Raw genomic sequence first — 21,263 nt, 5'->3', positions numbered from 1 at the left:
TGGAAGAAGGGACTCAAACAAGTTTTATCTCATAGATCACTTGCCAAATTTGTCTTGGATGTTATGACCTTGAGAGAAAACCAGAGGCTGTCTAAGTTTACCCCCTGAGGAAGTAGTTGACCAATGATGAGAAAAAAAAAAATCAGCGCCATCCAAGAAAACAGTGGACAAATTAATGACTATCTATTTTTACAGTATCACTAAAACTGGAACAAGTGCATAACAGTATCAAAGGCGGCTTTTAAATTCAGCAATGATCTACTGCATAAATAGTCAATAAATCACATTTATCAAAGATGAGCAAAAACACACAAACACACAGACAATATAATTTGCTTTAAAAAAAAAAAAAAAAATTAAAATGGCAGGATCAAAATGTATACAATTTTAAGCAATGATGTTCACATTAAGATCTTCATCTTGGTTCTTTGGAAGGGTGCAAGTGAAAATCTGATAAGTCTTTGGACCCGTGTCCTTTTTTATATACCTGATGGTTAACTTCGAAAAGAAGATACTGTGCAAGCAGTGAACCATAAATTGCAGCTGGGCACCTGCAGTTGTATGACTGCTGATAAAACTGGATGATGTCCATTGCTACACCAACCAATAAAAAAAGGAGAAAAGGGGAAAATAAAAAGGAAAAACTTGGATGAAACATACACAAGATGACATTCTACAATAAGTCTGGTCATAATCTTCTCATGATCCGAGTTATAATATCTGTTACTAAAACGAAATTTATTCTGTACAGGAAAAAAAAAAATACACAGCTGCAGGTTGGTACACATGTTAAGAAAATATTGGTATAAATTACATTTAAACATATTAGTAGACATGGAATTGTGCACTGAAAAGCAGAGGTTTCATAACTTCTAGTTAATAAAAAATGAATATGTTCGTTTGTCAAACTTATCCAGAGCATTGAGTCGCTTCTTTATCCAGCAGTAAAAGGCTTAATATTGTAAATAAATTTTTTAGAAAGTCACGATGTAGACCATTTATTAATGTTTGTACAAAAATAGGCAAGATATCCAGGCTCTATATTTTAACCTGATTTTAAGAAGCCTCTATGTAATGAGGCTATGGGATGCAATCGAGCAAAAACACTTTTTTTTTTTGCTACTTTTCATTTAGCACTTTGATGTCTTTTGCATTTACACCCGCAAAGGCCACATGTGTAAAACCTGTTATTCCAGTTATGGCTTTTTCCCCTCTATAGAAAAAACAGATGGGTGTGCACCCCTTTCTGACTTTATGGGTCATGTGTACATAACTCCCAAAACATTCACATACACAGATGTAGGTTATGAGCAAGCATGTTACAATAAACTGTGCCATTGTGGTTACTGATTAAAATTTGTTCATACAGTAATAGTTGTTAACTTAAAGTCTGCTGTCTCAAGCCACCCCCTCTGCTCATTTTTACCAAATGCAACCAAGAGGTAAAAAGAGACCAACTTGATCCAATTCAGTTAAAGTTAAGCAGACGACTAAAGTGGGCCAATCTTGTAGAATACAACATTTGTCCAGCTTTTTCTTCAAAGCGGAGTATTTACTGGTCCTTATAATCGGAATTTTAAAGAGTCATCCGTGAGTCATTCTGCAAGGCATTCTAAGGATATTCAGCTTGGTTTGGTTGGGGCTTTGATTCTGACAGTCTGGGTTCGGACTTGCAACTTCGCTTGTTGGTTCTGGGAATCAGCAACAACTGATATAGGTACTGTACTTTGACTGGCTGGAGACTGGAGCTGTGGTGAAGCAGCAGCTGCCATAACTTGTTGCTGAAGAAGTTTCTGTTGCACTACGTGAGCTGCAGCTGAACCAGCGGGTATCACCTGCACCTGCTGAGGTCCTGCCGCGGTTGCTTGGGTCAAAGTCACAGTCTGTGGTTGGATCTGTAGCAAAAACAAAATTAAACGTAAAAATAAATTCTAACCACAAATTGAAAGACATAAAAAAGAGAAATGTAAATATAGTATTAAAAGTTAAAAATAATGCTGGACTTCAGTGAAAAAGGGTCTGGTAGAGAAGGAAATTTGTCTCCTCTTATCTAGCCATTGCTGTACTCATTCTAAAGGTACCGTTACACTAAACGACTTACCAACGATCACGACCAGCGATACGACCTGGCCGTGATCGTTGGTAAGTCGTTGTGTGGTCGCTGGGGAGCTGTCACACAGACAGCTCTCTCCAGCGACCAACGATCAGGGGAAAGACTTCAGCATCGTTGAAACGGTCTTCAAAGATGCCGAGATCCCCGGGTAACCAGGGTAAACATCGGGTTACTAAGTGCAGGGTCGCGCTTAGTAACCCGATATTTACCCTGGTTACCATTGTAAAAGTTAAAAAAAAAAAAAAACACTACATACTCACATTCCGATGTATGTCACGTCCCCCGCCGTAAGCTTCCCGCACTGACTGTGAGCACCGGCCGTAAAGGCCAAAAAACATATCAGAAGTTTCCAAACACATGACCTCATCATATAGGCAGTCCAGAATTGTTTAGAGGCAGAGTAATCTTAGTGTATGTAAACTTTTGCTTTGCAGTAAATATTAAAAATGCCTTAAAGCATTCTCTTTCTCTAATTATTCTGGCATTTGGCAAAAATTAATAATTATGGTAATCCTAAATTGACCTAAAACAGGAAAGGTTTATTTTTATGTCATGTCAGATATTGAGAAAAACATGCATATGTGTCTTTTTATATAGTGTATGTAAACTTCTGGCTTCAACTATAAGTGCTAGAAAGGCAGAAACTCCCCTCAAGTGACCCCAATTTGGAAATCATACCCCTTTGGGAATTTATCTACAGGCATTTTGACAATTTTGACTCCATGGGTGTTTTCCAGAAACAAGCAGTTGTGGTTTTTGCTGAGGAAATATTGCAAACTGCCATTGTAGTGGCCAATATGTTGTAGTGACCAGCTCATGCTTCTGGAGACACTCATCCGTAATTAGGCGAGTTCTCGTCGCTACAGAAATGCCAAACGTGGAAGCCTTCTGTATTTCCATTGGGTGCTCCCATCCAGAGAAAATTCTGCCCCAGTTGCAGTTTGTTTAAATAATAAAATAAAACATAGTACTCACCTTCCCTGGGTCCATTAAAAAATCTCTTTTGCTACTGACATGTCTGGCATTAGCTGCCGTGTGGAAATCGGAGAACTCGGTGCTCATGGAGATGGAAGGCTCCCTGCAGAGCCGTTGAGCTCACTAATTAGCTTTAGATGGAGCTCTAATATCAAGTTGGCGGCCAGAGACTGGGAGCAAAGATGAGTCTCACTGATGGACTTGGGGACGGCGAGTACAATGTGGTTTAACAAACAGCAGCTGGAGCACGATATTAAAAGGGAGCACAACAAAGCCATTGAATTTGTTCAGTTAGGTGCACTCTTCCATCTCCAGATATCTATCATTTTAAGAAATGCTACATCTGTACAGCCAATAGTATGCCTATACGAAAATAATTTAGGTCTGTAAAGTAAGATCTTCAAATAAAAAGCAGCAGCTATGCAACGTTTTATATTGTGAACTCACATTGGAACATGCAGTCAAGATTGATAAATCAGGTTCTTCAGACCACACATTCATTATTATATCACCTTTGCCTAGGCTTCGTGTCAGAATTGAATTTGACAAGAAACATTGTATATTTAAAAGGTAACATATTTCATGCAAATCGTTTCTCACCTGCTGTGATGCCGATACCACCTGCTGGAGTGTAGCAATTGCTGCTTGCTGCTGGACTACCTGAGGGAGTTTGGCAACCTTAAAAAGTTACATGAAAAGAGAAATCAAACACTAATAAGTTCACGTTTGTAGAATGCAGAATAAATTGGAAATATACTCCTTTATAGCGTTGGTTTTTTTTCCTGATGCCTTTCCTAACTTACAGGTCTCTTCTGTAACACAAGGTTTAGCATTATAGAAAAATAGTTATTTAGAACTATACTATTAAGATAAAGTACCGTATATACTTGAGTAGAAGCCGACCCGAGTATAAGCCGACCCCCTAATTTTGCCACAAAAAAACTGGGAAATCTTAATGACTCGAGTATAAGCCTAGGGTGGGAAATGCAGCAGCTACCAGTAAATGTCAAAAGTAAAAAAAGATACCAATAAAAGTAAAATTAATTGAGACATCAGTAGGTTAAGTGTTTTTGAATATCCATATTGAATCAGGAGCACCATATAATGCTTCATAAAGTTTATGATGGCCCCATAAGATGCTCCATATTAAAATATGCCCCATATAATCCTGCATAAAGGTTAATAATGGCCCCATAAGATGCTCCATAGACACATTTGCCCAATAGAATGCTGCACAAATGTTGATTAAAGCCCCATAAGATGCTACATAAAGAAATTTGCCCCATATAATGCTCCACAAACGTTATTTATGGCCCCATAAGATGCTCCATACAGACACTTGCCCCATATAGTACTGCACAAACGTTGATTATGGCCCCATGAGATGCTCCATACAGACACTTGCCCCATATAGTGCTGCATAAACGTTATGGCCAAATAGAGACACTTGCCCCATATAGTGCTGCACAAACGTTATGGCCCAATATAGTGTTGCACAAACGTTATGGCCCCATAGATGCTCCATACAGACACTTGCCCCATTTGCTGTTGCTGCGATAAAAAAAAATAATCACATACTCATCTCTCGTCGCTCAGGCCCCCGTCACTTTCAATATTCATCTGCTCCTCGTTCCGGCGCCGCTCCATCTTTAGCGTCTTCTGCATGGACGTTCAGGCAGAGGGCGCGCACTAACCACGTCACTGCGTCCTCTGACCTGAGCGTCACTGAAGAAGACGCTGAAGACGGAGCGGCACCGGAACGAGGAGCAGATGAATATTGAAAGTGACGGGGGCCTGAGCGACGAGAGATGAGTATGTGAGCAGGTGAATATCGCGCAGCGCAGCACTCCCCTCCCCATTATACCCACCTGCTCCTGGCGCGGTCCCTGCAGGTGGTGTGTGCTGCATGTGTCTGATGTGAGAGTGGTGTGTGCTGCATGTGTCTGATGTGTGAGTGGTGTGTGCTGCTTGTGTCTGATGTGTGACTGGTGTGTGCTGCATGTGTCTGATGTGTGTCTGATGTGTGACTGGTGTGTGACGCATGTGTCTGATGTGAGTGGTGTGTGCCGCTCCTGCTTGAGCTAGAACCCAGGATTCAACGGCCACGCCATTAAACACAGGGCCCGGCGTTCTGGTGGTAAATAGGGCCCTGGAAAAGCAGATTCCGAAAGTTGCCAGGAAACGTCAGCGACGAGATGAACTAGCTCCTCCTACCACGCCGGTGACGTCACCGCTGTGCTTTCCGGCTGGCGCTCACAGTCAGTGCAGAGAAGCACAGCGCCAGGGGACAGACACCGGAAGGTAAGTATGTAGTGTTTGTTTTTTTTACGTTTACGCTGGTAACCAGGGTAAACATCGGGTTACTAAGCGCGGCCCTGCGCTTAGTAACCCGATGTTTACCCTGGTTACCAGGGGACCAGCATCGTTGGTCGCTGGAGAGCTGTCTGTGTGACAGCTCTCCAGCAACCAAACAGCGACGCTGCAGCGATCGGGATCGTTGTCTGGATCGCTGCAGCGTCGCTAAGTGTGACGGTACCTTAACAATGAAGCTATTTTCAGTTGTTGTGTACAAATTGCACCCTTCAGCAAATCAGCATAGATTTCAGTCCAAGATGTGCTAAAAGTAAACCTGTAACCTATCACGTCTACAAGCAATGGCTGCCTGATTGCACGATCCATGAAGTGATCCTGTATGTTTATACACCAGAGGCATTTACCTGTATTTGGGCTTGAACTTGCTGGGCTCCAGGTGCCTTTTGTGCCTGAGTTAAGGACGTTGTCAGGAATTGAGTTTTTATTGCTGGCTGGTTGGTGTAGGTGACTTTTTGCTGCTGTGATGCAGTGGACACCTGAGGTGTTGTTATCTGAAGGGAAAGGTAAGGCTGAGCATTAAAAGCCCAGGGAGAAAACAGACAGGAAGAGATCAACGTAACTGTCATTAAAAAATACAAAATACATTACTGTATATTAGTGCTATAACACTGTTCTTATGTTACGGCACAGTCTTAATATTATATATAAAAACACAATATTGACCACTGGGTTACATCTGAAAGCTCAGGTAACCACCTTAAAAGGATCCTGTCAGCAGGAATTTGCACAGTAACCTACACACACTGTCAGGTTGGCGCCGTTATACTGATTAAGATGATACCTGCGTTGATGAAATCCGTCTTGTGGTTGTTGTTTAGTCTTTATTTTCCATTTGTAGTTAATGATATGCTCGTGCCCTAAGGTGGGGATGGTGTATGTGGTGCTCTGATTAGGTATTCATAATGCAGACTGCTGACAGGTCACTGATCCCTCACTGACCTGCCCCTTGTTTGCATAATGAATATCTTTATACACTTAAAGAAGAGGAAAAAAACCTTCTGCAGGTAGGTGCCGGCTGTGGAACCTGCTCTGCAGCAAAATCGCAGGTTATTCAGCTAGAGGAAAAAAATTTGAAAATGGCGTCTGCGCAGTAGCTGCTATCGGTGCCTGCTGCTGATCCGATATCTACTACTGCGCATGTGCAGTCTTACTGGAAAAGTAGAAAAAAAATTCCTCCTCCAAAATGGGGCCGCCTGCGCCTGCAGTGTAGCAGCTCTCAGCTATCTCTGAGCTGCTACTGCGCAGGTGGCACCATCTTAGAGGAGGATTTTTTTTTCTACTTCTCCAGTAAGATGGAGCCGTCGGCGCATACGCAATAGCAGCTATCGGATCAGTGGCAGGCACCGATAGCAGCTACTGCGCAGGCGCCATTTTCAAATAGATATTTTCCCCTTTAGCAGGGTAACCTGGAAAAAATATATACCGTATTATTGGTACACAAAAAATGCGATTTTGCTGTAGAGCAGGTGTCATGGCCAGCACCTGCCTGCAGAAGTTTTTTTTTTTTAAAGTATATACAGATATTCATTATGCAAATTAGTGGGCAGGTCACTGAGGGATCAGTGACCTGTCAGCAGTCTGCACCACATCCACTAGCCCCACCTTAGGGTACGAGAATCTCATTAACAGAAAACTGAAAATAAAGATTAAAGAACAACCATAAGATGAATTTCATCAACTAAGGTATAATTTTAATCAGTGTGTGTAGGTTACTGTGCACAATCTTGCTGACCGGTTCCCTTTAAATAAAGCAAGGTGTCAGAAACAAGTTTTTATTGCGAAAAAGTATGAATAAATAATACATAAATAAATATACATTAAGCCAGAAAGCGGGTTTACTAAACATTAAAAGGCATTGACAATAATGCTGTGTGATGCATGTAAAGGAATAGGTGCCATGAACCACTATTTCAATAGAACCTGTTGGAGCTTGTACACATGCTGCAGTTTTTGCCATGTTTTTCAAGGGTAAAAAAAAAACACTGCAGTTTACAGTACCCGCAAAGTTAACTAAGTTTTTGAAATCACATGCCCTTGCGCTGCTTATTTTTTCCTTGTGAATTTGGACAAAAGCATTTTTTTCCCAAATCTGCACCATACCAATTTATTCAGTGCTATTGCAGTGCTTTTCACACTTTCAAATGAATGAAAACAAACACAAGAATGCATGCATTTTACACAGTGTTTTTCCTGCCAACACTTTGGTTTTTGGTGCATAAAAATCTACAACAAATACTCAACGGGTGCGCATACCCTTAAAAGTCATTCTTTGCATTAAATGCTTTCAACTTTAAATATGGCTCCCATATTCCCCTGAAGTAGGTGTCCTTCCCCAAAGAAGCGACAGAGAAACAGCCTTTGCAGACAAGGGCTAGATTCTGCAGCAAAACAGATGTGACAGACAGATGAAAATCTGAAGCAGAATCATGCAGTGGATTTTCAAAGTTTTCTCTTTATAATGGAGCGCCCCCAGGGGGCCGTGGGTTTCTCAGTACCGGGTCCTGCGGTTCACAGGGGGATGTCACGGTTGCTGACCCGGTCCTTTGCCCTGGGACATCCGTATAAAAGGGAAAGGTCTTTAAAGGGATAGAGTTTATGTTCGTGATGCCACCTGTGGTATTCGGTCAGGGTGACAGACGTTGCTTTAAGGAGTCCGCTGGGGTGATGTTATGGCAGCTAGATGGTATACCTTCCCACAGGTGAAGTATATCCCCAGGGCTTCCCGGTGTGTAAATGGTGGTATGGTGAAAGGCGCAGAGAAGAATGAGGACACAAGGTTGCAGTCTCTTTACCTTTTACTGAAGACTTCAGCATCCACAGTCCAGAGCACCAGATGACAGGGCAGGCAGAGTCCGGCCGGTTTGGAGGCAAGTCCAGAGTCCTATTGTCCAGGTGGAAATCAGTAGCCTTCCCTTGCGCTGCAGTGGTGTAGTCCCTTACTTCCTATGGCTTCACATAAGGGTCTCACAGATGCAATGTTTCGCTCTCTCTGCCCCCCATATAGGATAGGACAATACCCGTATGACTGGTGACCTGAGCCTGTTTATAGGGTCTCTTAGATAACCCGGCTCTGTGGGTGTCACCGTGCCTCCTGGGTGTAGGTGCGGACAGGTAACTTGCAATTAGCTGTCCTGCCGGTCTCTGAAATAAGGCTTAGAGGTCCTTACTCCCTCGGTGTTCCGGCTACCGGAATTCTGCGCCTCCGAAGGAGGCAGCCTGTTTGGGGCTGGTCCCCTTCTGGTATCTTCTCCTTTGCTTCGACTTCCTTCACGCTCACTGCAATACAATTCTGCCTTTCAAAGTCTCTTCCTGGGAGCTGCAGCTCTGAAGGCATGCACAGCTCCGTTGACCCTATGTCCTCCTCAGACTATTGTCTGGAACTTTCTTCTACAGAACCGCTGTCTGGAGCTCTGTCAGGAACTAACTAGCTCTCCCTACAGACTAATATCTATCTATATATATATATATATTTATATATATATATATATTCCTAATAAATAGGAGCAGGAGCTCCCCCTGGTGGCCTGGAGTGTGAATGTGTTGCATGTTTGTGATACCTGGGTGCAGTTATCCTTTCTTGCCTCCAAACGTAGCATCACTCTCCCCTGGGGGAAAGCAATACCAATGCGACGACCAGGACCCTGGGGGGCCGCAATAACATGCATGTTCTTAACTTTGTTGAGGATTTTTAGCATGAAATTTATACCAAAAAGCCCATTAAATCCAGCAAACATGTATGTGAGGTGGCTGTCTAATTTTTGAACAAGAGTTGTTGTCAACTCTTTGCAGATGAATTACACAGTTATAAGTGCCAAAAAATACAAGACGATCTCGGGACTAAATAGGAAGCAGAAATGATCTAAACTAATCTGGCATGACAGAACAGGGGGGGGGGCAGAGGGGGCCCCGTGCTCTGAGGGGGCTCAACCGGAGCGATGCTACTATATCGGCGTGCACAGCGCGCTGATATTGTTATATTGCGGCAGAGCAGGGAGACACAATCTCCCTGCTCTGCCTCCCGGCCACTATGTGGCCCCTGAGCAGGCGGGGGAGGGGGGGCAGAGGTGCCAGTAATGTGCCCCCGCCCATCATCGCAGGTTCAACTGTATCGGCTGGATGCCGATACAGCTGACCGCATTGATGAGAGAAGGAGCATTACGCTTCCTCTACAATCATCCCCTCTCAGTGTCTGAAATCACCTGTCTGAAATCACCAACGCCGACACTGACAGGAGTCACGATGACGTCACTACTTGGCGCCCGCTGTCCGGAGATGTGCGTGTGCTCGGAGCAGCAGAGGAACCAGGAGGAAGAGAGGGGAGTATATAATTATTGTTTTTATGGGTCTGCATTATACTATAAAGTTTTCCTATGGGGTGGTGCATTATACTATAGAGTCTGCTTAGGGGGGGGTGCATTATACTATAGAGTCTGCCCGTGGGGAGTGCATTATACAATATAGAGTCTGGCTATGGAAATGCATTATACTAAATAGAGTCTGCCTAATGGGATGCATTATACAATATAGTCTGCCTATGGGGGGTGTATATAGAATCTGCCTATGGGGAGTGGAGAATACTATAGAGTCTGCCTATGGGCTATAATGCACCCCCCATAGAGTCTGCCTATGAGGGAGTGCATTATACTAAATAGAGTATGCCCAAGTGGAATGCATTATACTACAGAGGCCTATGGGGAGTGCATTATAGTATATTGAGAACTATCTAGTGCATTATACTATACTAGATGGTGGCCCGATTCTAACGCATCGGGTATTCTAGAATATGTATGTAGTTTATGAAGATTTCAGAATAATGCAATGAATACACAGGATTCGGCCGGCCGGGCGCGACCAATTAACGAGGCGTGATTCAAATCCCGCGCCAATTCGTGGTCGGACTGCGTCTGTCGCTAATTGTTCGCGGCCGGCCGGGCACAACCAATCAGTGAAGCCAGGGCGAGCTCCAGGTTATTGAGGGCCCCGGGCGAAAGCCTCACAGCCCACGTAGCATATAACACAGCCCACGTAGCATATAGCACAGCCACGTAGCATATAACACAGCCAAGTAGTATATAACACAGCCACGTAGTATATAACACAGCCACGTAGTATATAACATAGCCACACAGTATATAACACAGCCACGTAGTATATTGCACAGCCACGTAGTATATTGCACAGCCACGTAGTATATTGCACAGCCACGTAGTATATTGCACAGCCACGTAGTATATTGCACAGCCACGTAGTATATTGCACAGCCACGTAGTATATTGCACAGCCACGTAGTATATTGCACAGCCACGTAGTATATTGCACAGCCACGTAGTATATTGCACAGCCACGTAGTATATTGCACAGCCACGTAGTATATTGCACAGCCACGTAGTATATTGCACAGCCACGTAGTATATTGCACAGCTACGTAGTATATAGCGCAGCACACGCAGTATATAACACAGTCCATGCAGTATATAGCAATATGGGCACCATATCCCTGTAAAAAAATAATTAAAATAAAAAATAGTTATATACTCCCCTTCCGGCGGCCCCCGGATCCAGCCCAGGCCTTTAGCGATGCTCCTCACGACGCTCTGTTCCCAGTAATGCCTTGCGGCAATAACCCGTGATGATGTAGCGGTCTCGCGAGACCGCTAGGTCATCTGGACTCATTGCCACAATGCATTCATGGGACCGGAGCGTCGCGAGGAGCGGGAAAGGCTGCAGCGGACGCCAGAAGGTGAGAATATAATGATTTTTTTTTTAAATTATTTAACATTATATGTTTTTACTATTGATGCTGCATAGGCAGCATCAATAGTAAAAAGTTACAGGGTTAATGGCAGCGTTAACGGACTGCGTTACACCGCATTATGCCGCGGTGTAACGCAGTCCGTTTAACGGACTGCTAGAACGCTATGTGGGCTGTCACGGATCCCTACTTCGTGGTGTCACTAATTCGTCACGTGCCTGCTCTCACACGTGACTTGGGGTTGTGCCTGCAAGGGTTAATCTATCTCCCCACTCTCAGTCCAGCATTCAACCTCTGTCCTATGCTGTAATGGGAGCATAAATCACACACCGAACCAGGCCACACACCCGCTCATACGCGCTGCCACCACTCACCGAATACACGGGCGATGAGTCCCAATAATAATACTAATAAAAATATGTCTATCACTCATAAGGCTCACACACCTTAGGCTATGGATTCTTTTAGAACATTCAAGGTTCAACTTGTTAAAGTTTATACTTTAATAACAAAAGGTTCAATGCTTACAATAAGAAAAAAGGTATAAAAATATGATAATAAAAAGACATACAACTTATGCAAAACAGTGTCAAAATAAACAGGAGAAAAAACTTACAGAAATCATCTAACTGGTAGTTGCTTTCTGCTCCCTGAGGGGAGGTGAATGGAGTTGGTGGAACACATCAGCTTCTCAGGCTGCCCTCACATGTGAACACAATTCTCTGTCTGCGGAGTAAATTTATAACTTTGGTCTGAGGTCAGGTTTCTAGACCGGCCCCTCAGGTTAATATCATAATTGCTGGCTTGTTGATTGGCCACGGCCGCTCTACTAATGAATATATATTATTTTCCTTTTGAGACACTTGTGACCAGGTTCCCAGGAATAGATCACCTCAGGCCGCAATTTAGCATCTCCCCTCCAAGACCTCAGAGGTGCCAAATGATACCTTCTTCTTGGCTCTAGCTAGACCTCCTGGTGTGATATGGAGACACAATTTCTACTAGTCCCAAGGAAGTACCTATTAACACCTAGGTGCGACTTGCCTTCAGGACAGGTGTTACATTATCACTAGTCACACATATAACCGTAGACATATGTCACTACACACACATATATATATATATATATATATATATATATATATATATATATATATATATATATATATATATATATATATATATATATATATTTCATCACATGGGAGCTGACTTGAGGGGAGTAAGGAGGGGGCACTGACTGGAGGGTAGTAGGGAGGAGCCAATTCGCAGCCGGACTGTGCCTGTCGCTGATTGGTTACGGCCGGCTGGGCGTGACTAATCAGCGACGCGGGATTTCCGTGACAGACAGACAGAGGTGGACCTTAGACAATTATATATATAGATGGAGGCTATCTATCTAGAGCAGTGGTCCCCAACCTTTCTGACCTTGAGAGCCACATTCAGCACTGAGAGAGGGTCATGAGCCACATCCAGCTCCCACCCCCTTCAAAGTAGGGTCAACCAAAGCCCCCATTATGGGTATAATGATAACTGAAGCTTTTCCACAGAAATCACTCCAAAGCAGTAGACTGAGATCTAGCGGTTCCCAAAATACCCCCATTCCCAACACACTGTTACATCCAGCTTTGAGCACCTCCTCTAACATGTAGTACCAACCTCCAGCGTACCATACCTAAAACATCTCTAAACCCCAAAGAACAGTAAATGTGCATCCAGATCTGCACTTCTGTGCAGGGCTACTCACAAAATTCACCATTTTGAGATGTACTCTTCATACCTGTTTTCTAGACCTGGACCTAATGCAACAAATTGGCAGACAGTCGCGAGCCACAATTCATGGGACCGCGAGCCACATGTGGCTCCCGAGCTACAGGTTGGGGAGCCCTGATCTAGAGGGTCATCATACAGTGTGGAGATTACAGTGAGGGGGTCATCATGCATTGTTGGAGCCATTAAAGAGTTTGGTGGCTACTAAGGGGTCAGTATACTGTGTGTGTGGTACTAGACAGCGAGGGGTCATTATACTGTGTATAGGGGAGCTGTACACGGGGGAGTCTCGGGACATTATTAAATGTAAAGTGGGCACTTATTGTTATAGGGCAACACGGGTTACTGTGACTGTCAAAGGTGCACACAGGGAATTATTACTTTCTAGGTATCTAGTGGGCAAAATGTGGGCACTTGCACCTGGCATTACTATATTCTAGAGGGTTGCTTTAGAAAAGTGAACAATTCCATCTGAAAGAATGTCAGCTGTAAGTCACCATGTGCTGTAATCACTTATATGTTCTGTAGGACTCGTATTTACCACTGACCACATGGCGGTAATAACAATGTTGGTTTTGTATAGAGATTATTTTCAGCAACAGTGCGGTCATCTGCTGAGGTTCTCCTACATCCACTAATAGGGTGCGCCACCCAGAAGTTCCGCCCCCCCCTGAACCAAAACCCTAGTTACACCTGTCTTCAGGAGAACAATGCTCCCCAACTTCCTAGCTTCTTGCTTGCCAAGTGCAGTGAGCTCCTGAAAATGAACAGTTGGCTGCATAGCTGGTCCAAATTGAGCATTTTAACATGCTGCCTAGGAAATCGACCACTCAGACTGCAGTGGTAACCGATAACCTTTGCAATGGAGAAAACCTTTAACAAGTAAAATGCAGAGGTGAAAATTTTTAAAAGTGCTTTGGCTCAGATTAAAGGGTTAAAATAATCTAATTAACGTTAGTCCCACAAAATTCATGCATCCACATTGGAGGAGCCTTTCACCCCCAAAATCGAAGGTGAGCTAAGCCCACCAGCATCAGGGGCTTATCTACAGCATTCTGTAATGCTGTACATAAGCCCCCAATGTATCCTGAAAGATGAGAAAAAGAGGTTAGATCATACTCACCCAGGTGGGTCCCGCTATAGTGGGTGTCCCGTTCTGGTCCAGCGCCTCCCATCTTCTTACGATGACGTCCTCTTCTTGTCTTCACGCTGCGGCTCTAGCCCAGGCGTACTTTTTCTGCCCTGTTGAGGGCAGAGCAAAGTACTGCAGTGCGCAGGCGCCGGGCCTCTCTGACCTTTCCCGGCGCCTGCGCACTGCAGTACTTTGCTCTGCCCTCAACAGGGCCGACAAACTACGCCGGAGCCAGAGCATGAAGACAAGAAGAGGACATCATCGTAAGAAGATGGGAGGCGCTGGACTGGATAGCGACACCCATCGGACCAGACCGCAGCGGGAAAGCCCCTGGGTGAGTATAATCTAACCTCTTTTTCTCATCTTTCAGGATACATCGGGGGCTTATCTACAGCATTACAGAATGCTGTAGATAAGCCCCTGATGCTGGTGGGCTTTTTTTTTACTTTGTACATATGACTAAAAAAACCTGCAACTAGCTTGATTTATGAATCGAACCTTAAGGTATGTTCACACATGGCACTTATGTTGCGCATTTTCTGCAGCATATAACATAGTAACAGACGGATTATGGGTACTCACTGCACCTCTCTTTATTGGAACCCTCATTGGGGAGCACAGGTAAACATGGGTGTATGCTGATGTCTCAAGGGAGGCTGCCACTAGGGAAAAAAGTTGGCTCTTCCTCAGCAGGGTACACCCACTAACTAGCACAAGGTTTATCACTTAGCGATTAAGCAGTAGGAGAAGCAACGATAAAATAACTATACACAGCCCAAACAAAGGCACTCAGGCCCAATAGAGGCACAAACAAGAGAGGATGCTGTGTCACCCAATGAAGGCTCACTTACGGCAAGCACCAAAATATCACTTCATTGGGGGACATAGGTACCATAGGACATTCTAAAGCAGTCACAAAGGAGGGAACAGAAGAACATGCCCAATTCAGGTAGTGCAAGGGACAACCTCAGCTTGCAGCACCATTCTACCTAGGTTAGAATCAGTCAAGGCGAAGGTATGCACCCCGTAGAATCTTGCGAATGTATGGAGGAATGACCAGGTAGTGGCCTTGCAGATTTGGGTTGCAGAGGCCTGGTAGCAAATGGCCCAGGAGGTCCCCATCAGACGGGTGAAGTGAGCCCTCACTCCCGAAGGGGGAGGTTTATCCTTAACTCAATAATCCTCCAGTATAGCAGAAGAGATCCCGTGAGCGACAGTACACCTGGAGGCTGGGAGGCCCTTACGACAATCCTCAAGAATCACAAACGAAGCATCAGAACATCTGAAGGATGCTGCTCTTGAGAGGTAGAGACGTAAGGCTCTGACAAGGTCCAGCTTGTGGAGAGACCTTTCCAGGGGATGGGAAGGGGGAAGGCAGAAGGAAGGACAATATTCTTGTTGAGATGGAATGGTCAGACTACCTTGAAAAGGAATGAAGGAACTGGTCATAGGACCACCTTGTCCTGGTGGAGAACGAGGAAGGGAGAGTGGCAAGAGAGGGCTGCGAATTCAAAGACCTGTCTAATAGAAGTGATTGCAACCAAGAATGCAACATTCCAAAAAAGAAAGTAGGGAGCGATGTCTTAAATGGGTTCAAAGGGAGGTCTGTAAAGAATGCTCAAAACTAGCTTAAAGTCTTAAGTTCTATTATAACAGAATTGAGAAACTGGAGACCGGACCCTTGAGGGTACCAAGAGATAACCCTCTAGGCCTGTAAGAAGGCCAGGATGGATGTGAGGGAAAAAAAACATGGGGGCTGTGTGACTGTCTCCACACCAGTGAAAGAAGGCTTTCCAGGTCCAATGATGAAAGTGGGAGGGCGAGGGTTTCCTTGCCTGGATCATGGTCTGTATTACCTGGGACAAGAAACCTGTCTCCCTCAGGACTGTGGCTTCAAAAGCCATGCTCTTAAATTGAAAGCCTGAGAATTCTGGTGGAAGAGAGGTCCCTGAGAGAGAAGGTCTGGGAGTTTCCAGGGTACATATAGGAGTAGGTTGACTAACTCTGCATACCAGGCTCTACTAGGCCAGTCTGGAGCCAAAAGGATGGCTAACTCCTTCTGCTTTGATCTTCTTAATGAGTCTGGGAATCTGGGGAAGAGGTGGAAAAAAGTACTGAAGGTAGAACTGAGACCACAGAATGACCAGGGCGTCGAATCTGACTGCCAGGGGGTTAGGAGACCTGGCTTCGAAACGAGGAACCTTGCGATTCATCGGCGACGCAATCAGATCGGTGTCTGGGTTGCCCCACCTCTGCTAGATTTGGTTGAACACGGACGAGTTGAGGGACAACTTGCTTGAGGAAAGGTCTTTACGACTTAGGAAGTCATTGGCCCAATTGTCCATGCCTTAAATGTGCACTGCGGATATTACCGCAACGTGCTGTTTGGCCTAAGCCAGAATCTGTGAGACCTCAAACATGAAGGACTTGCTCCGTGTTTCGACCTGATGATTGATGTATGCCACGGCCGTGGCATTGTTGGACTAAATGTGAACTGGGCGGTCTGCTAAAAGGTCCTACTAGTGGAGTAAGGAGAGGTAGACTGCTCTGAGCTCCAGGATGTTGATGGACAGAAAGGTTTCCCAAGAGTTCAAGAGATCTAGTTGAAGAGGACTAGTATGGACCTGTACGAAAGGGACAGCTTCCATTGCAGCAATCATCTTGCCCAGTACTCTCATGCAGAGTCGAAAAGAGTGAGGGAATGGGTATCTTAAAGAGCATATACCCTGGGGAGCACTCAGATCTTCTCTTCTGGGAGAAGGACCCTGGAGCGGGCGGTATCGAAAAGCATGCCTAGGAAAACTAGGTGGTGAGCCGGGATCAGAGACGACTTTGCAGTGTTGACAAGCCAGTGTAAGCGGGCAAAGTGTGTTGAGAAGGATATGAAGACTTTCGCAACAGTCTTGGAAAGACAAGGCCTTGATCAGGAGGTTGTCGAAGTAGGTAGGGGATGATTACTATCCCCTTGGAGCGAAGAATGGCCATGACGGCTGCCATAACCTTCCTAAACACAGTGTGTGCTGAGGCCAGTACAAAGGGGAAGCTGTGAACTGGTAGTGGGATCCATGGACCGCGAAGCAAAGAAATCTCTAATAGGCAATGCAAATCGGAATGTGGAAGGCATCCCAGATGTCCACTGAGCAGAGGTATTCCTCGGGTTCCATAGAGGCAATCACTAAAACGGAGGGACTCCAACTTGAAGTGAAGGATGCGCAGCCGTTTATGAGCTTGAGTTTCATTAATGGGCGGAGTGAGCTGTCCTTCTTTGGGACCAAGAAGAGGTTTGAATAGAAACTGGAGAAGCGCTCTAAGAGGGGATGTACGATGACACCTGCCCGGAGATGGCCTGAAAGAAGCAGAGAAATTGGGCTGGGATCCTTAGGGCGCGTAGGAGAGAAGAAAATTCTATTTTGTAACCGGTGGTAAAGATCTCACTGACCAAGGCGTCATCAACTACGTGTGTCTTGGAAAATAAGACTACAGCCACTGAGCTTGAGAGGATTCCTAGGTGGTGGCAACCCGTCATGCAGAAGAGAATCTATAAGAATGCGATCTTAACAGCTTGGCGACCCTTTTGGCACCATGGAGGGACGGGTTTGAAGGAAGCTTCCTTTTCTCTCGAAGGGTAGGAGACTTGTGTCTTTCAGAGAAGGCCCAGGGAGAGGAAAGCTGTTGAACGGAAAGAAATATTAAAAGACGTCTCCTGGTGGGGGACGCTTAGGCTGAGGAAGAGAGGTGCTTTTACCGCTGGTGGTGTCCGAGATGAGCTGATCCAGCTTGAATCGAAAGGAAAGGTTGGCAAGAGAAAACTTTGATGCCGCGTCTGCATTCCAGGCTTTGAGCAAGAGAATTCTGAACATGGCTACAATATTGCTAGCAACGAGAGCAAATAGTGGGCAGCATCAAGCAAGTATTTTCCTGTGTGAGCAATCTGGTCACAAGATCAGCCAGGTCGTCCGATGAGGCCTCGGAGAAGACACCCTATCGAAAGAGATAAGCCCATGCAAAGACTTGCCTACCCATGTGGAGGCAAAGTCGGGACAGAAGCGCCCACAATCTCAAAGGCACACTTGGCAAGGGCTTCGATGTGCCTGTCGGTGGGGTCCTTGAGGAACCATCTGGGAGTGACAGGACAGTGTTGGCAGACAGGCGTGAGACTGGAGGGTTCATGGCGAAGGATTCTGCCCATCTGCTGAGGAGGTTGGATCTGAAAGGATATAAGACAGCCAACTGCTTCCTACCAGGGAAGCACTTTTCAGGGTGCTTCCACTGTTTGGCAAAGATTGTGTCAAATTCCTAGTGCGACAAAGTAATCTGGAGGAGGATACTCATCCTCTTTAACCCCTTTCCGACATCGGGCGTTAATTTACGCCTATGTCGGACAGACTCCTATTGATGTGGGCTCCGGTGGTGAGCTTACATCTTTCCCAACACATGTCAGCTGTTATGATCAGCTGACAAGTGCCCGGAAAGCCGCGGGTGGAATCACGATCCATCCGTGGCTATTAACCCGTTAAATGCCGCTGTCAAACGTTGACAGTGGCATTTAACATGTGCTTCTGGCAACTGCGCCAGAAATCTGCCCATCGGTGACCCCAGGTCACCAATGGGTCGGCGCTCATAGGAAATGAGTAATTCTGCTACATTTGATCACCACCTGTATGTAGCAGAGCCGATCGGGTTATGGCAGCTTCTAGTCTCCTGTGGGGACTATTGAAGTATGCGAAAAGTAAAAAAAAAAAAAAGTTTTTTAAAATATAAAAAATATATAAATGTTAAGCTCACCCCCCTTTAGCCCCATTCAAAATAAAAACAAAAATCAAACATACACATATTTGGTATCACCGTTTTCAGAATCGCCCGATCTATCAATAAAAAAAAGGATTAACCTGATTGCTAAACGGCGTAGGGAGAAAAGTAGTCAAAATACCAGAATTACGCTTTTTCGTCGCCACGACATTGAATTAAAATACAATAGCTGGCGATCAAAAGATTGTATCTGCACTAAAATGGTATCATTAAAAACGTCAACTCGTCGCACAAAAAAATAAGCGCTCACCCAACCCGAGATCACGAAAAATGGAGATGCCACAATTATCGTAAGACGGCACAATTTTTTTTTTTTTTAAAGTTTGGAATTTTTTTCCCCACCACTTAAAAAAAAAAACAAACCTAGACATGTTTGGTGTCTATGGACTCGTAATGACCTGGAGAATCATAACCGCTGATCAGTTTTAGCAGTTGGCGACCATAGTCAAGAAACAAAAAAACAACTGTGGAATTGCACTTTTTTTTGCAGTTTTACTGCACTTTGAATTTTTTTCCAATTTTGCAGTACACGATATGTTAAAACCAAATGGTGGTGTTCAAAAGAACAACTCGTCCTGCAAAAAACAAGCCCTCAAATGGCCATTTTGACCAAAAGATAAAAAAGTTATGGCTCTTGGAAGAAGGGAAGCAAAGAATGAAAATCCTAAACCAAAAAATACCTCTGGTCGTTAAGGGATTAACATTGAGGGTCTGATTGACGGCAGAGATGAGGCGGTCAACTATGTACTGGAGCTTGGAGGGTTGATCTGTATCAATATCAGAGTCAGACTCAGGAGAGGAGGATAACGAGACCATCCTGGAGGATGTGGACAAAGAGAAGCCAGACGAGGAGCTGGAATGTGCCCACTCCTTGGACCTTATCCGTAATCTGCCATGCTGGGTGCATGTGCTTTGTCGTGAGAAACGATCGGAGCACTGGTTGTGGCTAGAAAGTTAAATAGATGCTCTAGGACCTGTACCAGGGATTGCGATAGCTTGGTTTGGTCAGCTACCAATTGTGATACAGCAACTGCCCACTCTGGGGAAGGGGGTGCTCTCATTATCGGGTGGCGGGGGGTCCTGTTAGCGCTTGACTGGGGGGAGGAAGCAACCTGGGCAGAAGGTCATGGCCTGACCTGTGTGCGCTTCCTTTTTGCAAAGGGCCCAGATGTAATGAATGATAGTTGAGGTGGAGGGGGGCGCCGGTGCGAGACTCCCTGGGTCTGTGCTTATGGAGTAGCCCGAGGCTCAGCCTAGGGTATAAGAAAAAAACAGCCTGATAGAGCCTACCCAGTCCTGGAGGAAGATTCTCTGTCTGTGCAGGCACTGTGCGCCTGTGAATGAGTGTCTCTGTGGAGCTGCAAGACCGCCGAAGCCGGGAACAGAGTGAGGGAGAAAGGGGGCGGGGCATGAAGAAGCACGCTGAAAGCCCCCACTGTAAAAGAGAAACAAGTGCTCCCATAAGAGGGAGTGAGCTCTTGCGCGCTTGATTGGATGGTGCCTACAAGGGGAGGGCGTGTGCAGCGGTGTGGAGGCCTCGGGAAGCTGGGGACTAAAATTCTAAGCAGAAGTTGCAGCACACCATAAGCATGAGGGAGGGGGGAAAAGGCCTGGCTGGACAACATGTGAAATGCAGATAAAGACAACCTTCTAGTAAGAAACCTAGCCTAATAAGGGAATCCCCCCAGGTGAGAGGGGATGACTGGGAACTAAGTCCCCCTTCCCGCATCATCGTGGTCCAAGACTATGTCGAGCCTAGATGAGTGGAGGCGGGGGGAACACTGGTGAGTGACGACGGTACTCCTCCCATCACTGTTTGGAGAGGAGTGGGCTGGAGAAGGGGTGTGTGTGTGTGAAAAACATGCAAGGACCCTAAGCCACAAACTGCACTAAAATATGCTTGAAGTGTCAGGGGGTAGGGTCTTGCCTTGCAGAAAAGAGAGGGTACGATGTGGATCAGACCACACTGTTCTCTCGGTCTCTTAGGTGGGAAATCAAGGTGAAAAGTTACATCCTGTTACCCTGAAGAGAAGGGAAAAGATTAAGGGTACCGTCACACTGAAACGACGCTGCAGCGATACGACAACGATGTCGATCGCTGCAGCGTCGCTGTTTGGTCGCTGGAGAGCTGTCACACAGACAGCTCTCCAGCGACCAACGATCCCGAGGTCCCCGGTAACCAGGGTAAACATCGGGTTACTAAGCGCAGGGCCGCGCTTAGTAACCCGATGTTTACCCTGGTTACCAGCGTAAACGTTAAAAAAAACAAACATTACATACTTACCTTCAGCTGTCTGTCCTCCTGCGCTCTGCTTTCCTCTGCACTGTCAGCGCCGGTC

At 45.4% G+C, this 21,263-nt stretch overlaps 1 protein-coding gene across 4 annotated transcripts in view; it reads right to left on the bottom strand.

Moving 5' to 3' along the window:
• Positions 1-268: 268 nt before the first annotated feature.
• The window catches only part of LOC138669019 (E1A-binding protein p400-like), a 343,483-nt gene continuing 322,488 nt past the window's right edge, over positions 269-21,263 (bottom strand). For 3 of the 4 annotated variants that reach the window (XM_069756066.1, XM_069756069.1, XM_069756067.1), the window contains 3 exons: positions 5,806-5,970; positions 3,689-3,766; positions 269-1,895 (listed from right to left, as the gene is read on the bottom strand). In XM_069756066.1, coding sequence (XP_069612167.1) covers positions 1,623-1,895; positions 3,689-3,766; positions 5,806-5,970 — 516 coding nt within the window. In that variant the 3' untranslated portion in view covers positions 269-1,622. The remainder of the gene's footprint in view (positions 1,896-3,688; positions 3,767-5,805; positions 5,971-21,263) is intronic. The other variant, XM_069756068.1, reaches the window with a different exon arrangement.

Source organism: Ranitomeya imitator, chromosome 1, assembly GCF_032444005.1.
Source record: "Ranitomeya imitator isolate aRanImi1 chromosome 1, aRanImi1.pri, whole genome shotgun sequence".
Lineage (NCBI taxonomy): Eukaryota > Metazoa > Chordata > Amphibia > Anura > Dendrobatidae > Ranitomeya > Ranitomeya imitator.
This window is presented reverse-complemented; position numbering and strand designations above follow the sequence as displayed.